This window comes from Squalius cephalus, assembly GCF_949319135.1.
Source record: "Squalius cephalus genome assembly, chromosome: 21".
Classification (NCBI taxonomy): domain Eukaryota; kingdom Metazoa; phylum Chordata; class Actinopteri; order Cypriniformes; family Leuciscidae; genus Squalius; species Squalius cephalus.
In genome coordinates this window covers 35,498,217-35,505,716 of record NC_137142.1, presented here as the reverse complement: position 1 = coordinate 35,505,716, position 7,500 = coordinate 35,498,217, and the positions used below count along the sequence as shown (strand labels likewise).

The 7,500-nt window shown below is 40.6% G+C and overlaps 1 protein-coding gene across 2 annotated transcripts in view; it reads left to right on the top strand.

Moving 5' to 3' along the window:
* The window catches only part of ptk7b (protein tyrosine kinase 7b), a 77,411-nt gene that overhangs the window by 69,480 nt on the left and 431 nt on the right, over positions 1–7,500 (top strand). For both annotated transcript variants that reach the window (XM_079854816.1, XM_079854815.1), the window contains 3 exons: positions 613–764; positions 4,211–4,389; positions 6,136–7,500. The exon at positions 6,136–7,500 is cut by the window's right edge. In XM_079854816.1, coding sequence (XP_079710942.1) covers positions 613–764; positions 4,211–4,389; positions 6,136–6,296 — 492 coding nt within the window. In that variant the 3' untranslated portion in view covers positions 6,297–7,500. The remainder of the gene's footprint in view (positions 1–612; positions 765–4,210; positions 4,390–6,135) is intronic.

Sequence of the window (7,500 nt, the reverse complement as noted above, 5' to 3'; positions counted from 1 at the left end):
AGAAAGGAGCAGAATGTGCTTTATATTGAAAAGAAATATTAAAAGCGCGATAAGTCGCGAAAGAGAACTGAATTATACTGACAGGATGCTGTGCGCGCGCTCCGAGCGCCACACGGACGCGCAGTCTTTGTCTCCGGTTGTGCGTCTAAACGGCCAAATAAACACAGAAATATTTCAAAATGCCAAGTCGAGTATTCCCGTAAACACAGTAAGTACCATGTACATTCTGTGCCAATTGGAGCAAAAAGCACAGGTTCTATTTAGTTATTTTTATTTATGTTAATGTTCTCTTATGTTCAACAACATAAAGCTTTAAAATTATTCACTTTAAGGGGTCTAAAATAAAGAAAAGAGACAAATTTTGTTACTCCTGCACTTTATTATACTGAATGTACTTTGTTTTTTTGTTGTTGTTTTTTTTGTACTTGAGTGCAATACATTTTGGTTGAAAAAAATGAGAATCGTGTAAGAGAATCGTGATCTCAGTTCCCATGGACAAAAATCGTGATTCACATTTTAGCAAGAATCGTGCAGCCCTAATTCAGACTCACTCTTTCAGTGTGTTTAATAAGTCATGTGACTCTGTGTTGATCATGTGACTGCTCTGTGCAGCTCTCCATCTGTGCCCAGGTGGCTGATGGGATGCAGCATTTATCAAACCAGCGTTTCGTGCATAAAGACCTGGCGGCCAGAAACTGTCTGATCAGCGGACAGAGACTCGTCAAAGTGTCCTCGCTCGCTCTCTGCAGAGACGTGTATAACAGGTACAGCTGACATCATCACCCCTCTCTGCAGGCTGTGATAAAGCTGCGTATGAATGTGAACGATCTGCAATATTTCAAAGATCAAAGTTATTGTGAATGAAAGAAAAAAGAAAGAAGCGATTCTGAACTGAAACGAGTCGTCAGTAATTCAGTCTCACTTCCTGCTGAACCTTATTAGGTTTGTAACTCATTTGCATAATGCCAGCCAGTGGTCTTGATTGGCTGAACAGCGTCTCTTAGCTCCGCCCTTAAACACTAGTGTATCTGAGACTGGAAGAGTTTGGCTCGTGTTGTTTGTGTCGAGAAGACGCTGTTTTCTGAGATTGATACGGTGAAACCCACGCCATCATCACTGTTCGCATCACTGAGATCAAGAGCTGAGATTCAGATATGATAATGAGCGTTTGCTTTCTGACCAATCACAGCAGAGCAGCTCTCAGAGAGGCGGAGCTTAGAGAGACTGAATCTTCGATGGAAGCGTTTCAGACACTGAGGTCTCATCCACACTAATACATATAGTCTGAGAACGCATCTTTTCCTCTCCGCTTTGGCCCTCCACACACTGAGACGCGTTTTTGGCGTAAAATGATGACGTAAGTTTATTGAACCCAGAGATATTGATGTTTATAGCGGTGTTGTGCCTGTTATATTCACTTTCACACTGTTGCTAAAATGTTATTTCACACACTCTTCACGTCACAGTCCTGCACAGATGACAGGTTTGCAGTGAAACACGAGAACAGTGTGGATGAGAAACGCTAATGTAGACGGAGAGCGTTTTCAAACGAAAACTGTTTTCAAATGTCTCCAGATTAATGTAGACGTAGCCTGAGAGAAAAGAGCTGATGCTGAAGTGGATATAAGTTAAGTTAACCACTTTATTAATCCCACAAAGGGCATTTAGAGCAGTGGCATTACATCACACACACAAAACATGCATTAAAAACAATAAAAACAATCATATTCCACATACACATCTACATATTACAACATTCCAATATATTATCCAACATCCAAACTTCAGTGTTGTTTGACCGTGGATGTACAGTACCAGTCAAAAGTTTGGAAACATTACTATTTTTAATGTTTTTGAAAGAAGTCTCTTATGCTCATCAAGCCTGCAGTTAAAAAAAACAAAAAAACAAAAACATTAATATTATGAAATATTATTACAATTTAAAATAATGGTTCTCTTTTTTAATATACTTTAAAATGTAATTTATTTTTGTGATGCAAAGCTGAATTTTCATCAGCAAGTACTCCAGTCTTTGGTGTCTTATGATCCTTCAGAAATCATTCTAATATGATGATTTATGATCAATGTTGGAAACAGTTGTGCTGCTTAATATTTTCTTTATAACCTGAGATACTTTTTTCAGGATTATTTGATGAATAAAAAGTTAAAAAGAACTGTATTTATTTAGAATAGAAATCTTTTGTAACAATATACACTACCGTTCAAAAGTTTGGGAACAATAACTATTTTTTTTTAAAGAAATTAGTACTTTAATTCAACAAGGATGCGTTAAATTGATAAAAGGTGATGGTAACGATTTATATTGTTAGAAATGTTTTTATTTTGAATAAATGCTGTTTTTATGAATAAATGCTGTTAACGTTTTACTCATCAATGAATCCTGAAAAAAGTATTCCAAAAAAATATATTAAACGGCACAACTGTTTCCATCATTGATAATAACTGAGTATCAAATCATCATATTAGAATGATTTCTGAAGGATCATAAGACACCAAAGACTGGAGTACTTGCTGATGAAAATTCAGCTTTGCATCACAAAAATAAATTACATTTTAAAATATATTAAAAAAGAGAACCATTATTTTAAATTGTAATAATATTTCATAATATTACTGTTTTTTGTTTTGTTTTTTTGTTTTTTAACTGCAGGCTTGATGAGCATAAGAGACTTCTTTCAAAAACATTAAAAATAGTAATGTTTCCAAACTTTTGACTGGTACTGTATGTGGACCTGTAGGAGGCCTGCGAAACAAAATAATTATCCTTTAAAATAGTATAATCGGAAAACTTGAGGTGCTTCTGCCTGTGAGATCTGGTGCAGAGCTTCTGGGCATCAGCCTTTACATGCATGAAGAGCGCCATCTAGTGTTGATGTCAGTCAGTCACAGCTGTGTGTGTGTGTGTGTGTGTGTGTGTGTGTGTGTGTGTGTGTGTGTGTGTGTGTGTGTGTGTGTGTGTGTGTGTGTGTGTGTGTGTGATGGGGAGGTTTACGGGTCAGGTTTGTGTAAGGGGACAGAATATACAGTTTCTACAGCATAAAAACCATTACATATGGAATGTCCTCATTTAAAGCTACACTGTGTAACTTTTTTAGTTGATTCTTAGCAAAAAAACACGTAGTTCTTTTAAAAATATATGTGTTCATTAATGTATATTTACTTCTTTCAAGTAATAAAGTATTCTCGTAAGTTTATAATCTGCCATTGAAAGTACATACGGGTGAGGGGTTCGAATGCCGGTCGCCATGTTGCCCCTCCATCTTGAAACTACATTAGCCAAAGAGGGACATACCTGTAAATTCAAGCTTCGCCTTTTGCGTTTTTCACTCAGTGACACCGTGACGAATGCGAGGGGGAGATTACTCGCGAGCTCGCGAGTGCCAGCAGATTTGAAAGATAGTGTGGTGTGTGTGTGTGTGTGTGTGTGTGTGTGTGCGTACTCACATTTGAAAGAGAGAATTAAAACCTCAACGCGACAGACAAATCAGCAAGACCATAGTCAATATTGGAGTAACTTTTCCCAGATGGAAAGAGCTCATGAGGAGAAGATTTTAAAACGGACGCCGAGGTTGCCTGCTTTCTTCTCGACAGGTAATTCAGCCTGTTGTAATTCATTTGTGTAAATTTGAAGTTTTATAGTTGCTTGTCTAACCATAGCATGGTTGTGCATAACGCCAGATCGACCTCTAGTATAACTTCATCCTCGCGTCAATGGTGAAAAAGTATTGTTTACCTTGTAACATAAATCTGTGCTGCGACGGATCACAGGTGATGAATAGTTTTAAAGGTGCAATTTTTTAAGCTATATAAAAAAAAGGACACTGTAAATTTGAGTTATTTTTAATTGCTTTTACTTTGTACACATTGTAACGTTAGCCTAATCTGATTATGCTGGGATAGCCGATTCCAAGGGTGACGTTTACCTCCTGACATCTGTCCTGTAGTTTTATTCATTTTAGACGTATTGTTTATTATTGTCATGGACGAAGTCGATAACTGGAAACCATGTTAATCTTGGAATAATACGGCCACCGTAGGAGTTAAAACGCCCTCGGAATTGAGAGGAACAGAAACTAATATTCACTGGGTAGTCATATACAATTTCACCGCTAGATGGGGGTAAAAATCTCACAGTGTAGCTTTAAATAGCTAAGTAAACGTGTGTGTGTGTGTGTGTGTGTGTGTGCAGCGAGTACCACCTCTACAGGCAGGCCTGGCTTCCCCTGCGCTGGCTCCCGGCTGAGGCAGTGTTTGACAGTGAGTTCTCCAGTAAGTCGGACGTGTGGGCGTTCGCTGTGCTCATGTGGGAGGTGTTCAGTCTCGGAGAGATGCCGTACCATCAGCTCGATCATCAGCAGCTGCTCGAAGGTGAGCACGTCACATGACCACCAACGTCACATGACCACCAGCGTCACAAGACCACCGACGTCACATGACCACCAACGTCACATGACCACCGGCGTCACTTGACCACCGGCGTCACATGACCACAGACATCACATGACCACCAACGTCACATGACCACAGACATCACATGTTTTGACATGTTCAGTTAGGGTGTACAGCTGTTTTGACAGTAATGTCTGTATGTTGAGTTATTTTCAGAGGACAGTAAATATATTCTGCTGTACAAGCATTCACAACTCTAAAACATATCCAAGTTTCATTTCTGTAGGATTGTCCCTTGAGTAGATATACCAAAATGTTTGCTGAAGTCTGAGGGGTGTACTCACTTTTGTGAGATACTCTATATATATACACTAAAGGATTATTAGGAACACCACACTAATACTGTGTTTGACCCCCTTTCGCCTTCAGAACTGCCTTAATTCTACGTGGCATTGATTCAACAAGGTGCTGAAAGCATTCTTTAGAAATGTTGGCCCATATTGATAGGATAGCATCTTGCAGTTGATGGAGATTTGTGGGATGCACATCCAGGGCACGAAGCTCCCGTTCCACCACATCCCAAAGATGCTCTATTGGGTTGAGATCTGGTGACTGTGGGGGCCATTTTAGTACAGTGAACTCATTGTCATGTTCAAGAAACCAATTTGAAATGATTCGAGCTTTGTGACATGGTGCATTATCCTGCTGGGAGTAGCCATCAGAGGATGGGTACATGGTGGTCATAAAGGGATGGACATGGTCAGAAACAATGCTCAGGTAGGCCGTGGCATTTAAACGATGCCCAATTGGCACTAAGGGGCCTAAAGTGTGCCAAGAAAACATCCCCCACACCATTACACCACCACCACCAGCCTGCACAGTGGTAACAAGGCATGATGGATCCATGTTCTCATTCTGTTTATGCCAAATTCTGACTCTACCATCTGAATGTCTCAACAGAAATCGAGACTCATCAGACCAGGCAACATTTTTCCAGTCTTCAACTGTCCAATTTTGGTGAGCTCGTGCAAATTGTAGCCTCTTTTTCCTATTTGTAGTGGAGATGAGTGGTACCCGGTGGGGTCTTCTGCTGTTGTAGCCCATCCGCCTCAAGGTTGTGCGTGTTGTGGCTTCACAAATGCTTTGCTGCATACCTCGGTTGTAACGAGTGGTTATTTCAGTCAAAGTTGCTCTTCTATCAGCTTGAATCAGTCGGCCCATTCTCCTCTGACCTCTAGCATCAACAAGGCATTTTCGCCCACAGGACTGCCGCATACTGGATGTTTTTCCCTTTTCACACCATTCTTTGTAAACCCTAGAAATGGTTGTGCGTGAAAATCCCAGTAACTGAGCAGATTGTGAAATACTCAGACCGGCCCGTCTGGCACCAACAACCATGCCACGCTCAAAATTGCTTAAATCACCTTTCTTTCCCATTCTGACATTCAGTTTGGAGTTCAGGAGATTGTCTTGACCAGGACCACACCCCTACATGCATTGAAGCAACTGCCATGTGATTGGTTGATTAGATAATTGCATTAATGAGAAATTGAACAGGAGTTCCTAATAATCCTTTAGGCGAGTGTATATATTGATTAAAACATGCCTTTAGTGTTTTACTCTTGTATCCTGTTTATTAAAGTATTTATTTTGAGATTGTAAAGACAGTATTTGTGCAGGTCTTAACTATGTCATGTGTCATGTGTGTGTGTGTGTGTGTTTCAGCTCTGGAGGCTGGTCATGTGACCCTGTCTCCTCCAGAAGGTTGTCCTGCTCATGTCTGCAGTTTGATGATGCGCTGCTGGGCGTCCAGTCCTAAAGATCGACCCTCCTTCAGCGAGATCGCTCAGACTCTGGCCCGTGTTCCTGCAGACGCTAAAGTCTAGCGCATCGCATCACTGCAGACACACACACACACACACACTTCAGACGTGCTCAGGATCTGCAGGCACACACACACGCTCAGGATCAGGCCTTCACCCGCCTTAAACACACACATCATCTGTCGTTCAGTCGAAGCCTCTTTCCTCAGGGACGCCAGAAGAGCTTCATGTCAGGGTGAACTTTGACCTCTGACCTCTAGACAATCACAGCTCCATCAGGCCACAGACGCAGAAGGAGGAATCAGCAGTGATCAGTGTGTGTGTGAGAGAGAGATATTTAGTGTTTCCACAGGATGATGACGGAAATACAAAGCTATAAAACCATGAACAAATATAATACACACACTGCAAAACATGATGTTCTTCCTCAGTGTTTTTGTTCTTTTTTGTAATATTTGTTGTAGTTTTAAGCATAAACACGTGCATTCTTCATTAAGCAGACTTAATATCTGCAGTGATGACTGTTCTCCTCCAGTAAATGTGTCTTGAGAGTGTCCCGCTGGAGGACAGGACAGAAGCACTGAGGAGGAAGATCGTCTGCGGTGTGATGGTGGACGTTTGTGCGGTGAAACAGAGATTGTTCGTTATGATAATATAATCTTTATGTTTCTTTGAGGTGCTCACAAGTGACTGTGTTATTGTAATAAATTAATATGCAACGCCTCAGATTAAGCCATGATTAATCACAGTTTAGTGTTTATTCCCAGTTCACTGTCAGTCCTGTGACTGTTGTGGGTGTTTCTGGGAGCGGCGCTTCAGGAGTGACGGAGATCCGCGGTTCTGCTCGTGTCCACTAGAGGGCCTCAGGTGACGCACAGCAACACCAGCATCACAGTCAGAGAAGTGTGGAAGCTTGTTTCCACCACAGAATACAACATTTAAAAGATAATCGCCACTTTTTATCTCACAATTGCGTGTTATAAAGTCAGAATTGCGAGATATAAACATGCAGTTCTGAGAAAAAAGTGACTTTATAACTCGCAATTGTGAGATAAAAAGTCGAAATTACTTTTTTATTTTTTATTCTGAGGGGGAAACAAGCTTCCTTAACTAAAACATCTAAAACTCCAGATGTGTTTTGTTTGAAGAAGCAGGAGTCTCACAGTTCGGGTGAGAATCCCAGTTTGATTTCTAAGACCTGGAAAAGTCATGGGAATTAATATAGCAAAGATATATTTTACTAGTTATGCCAAGCTCTGACCTATTT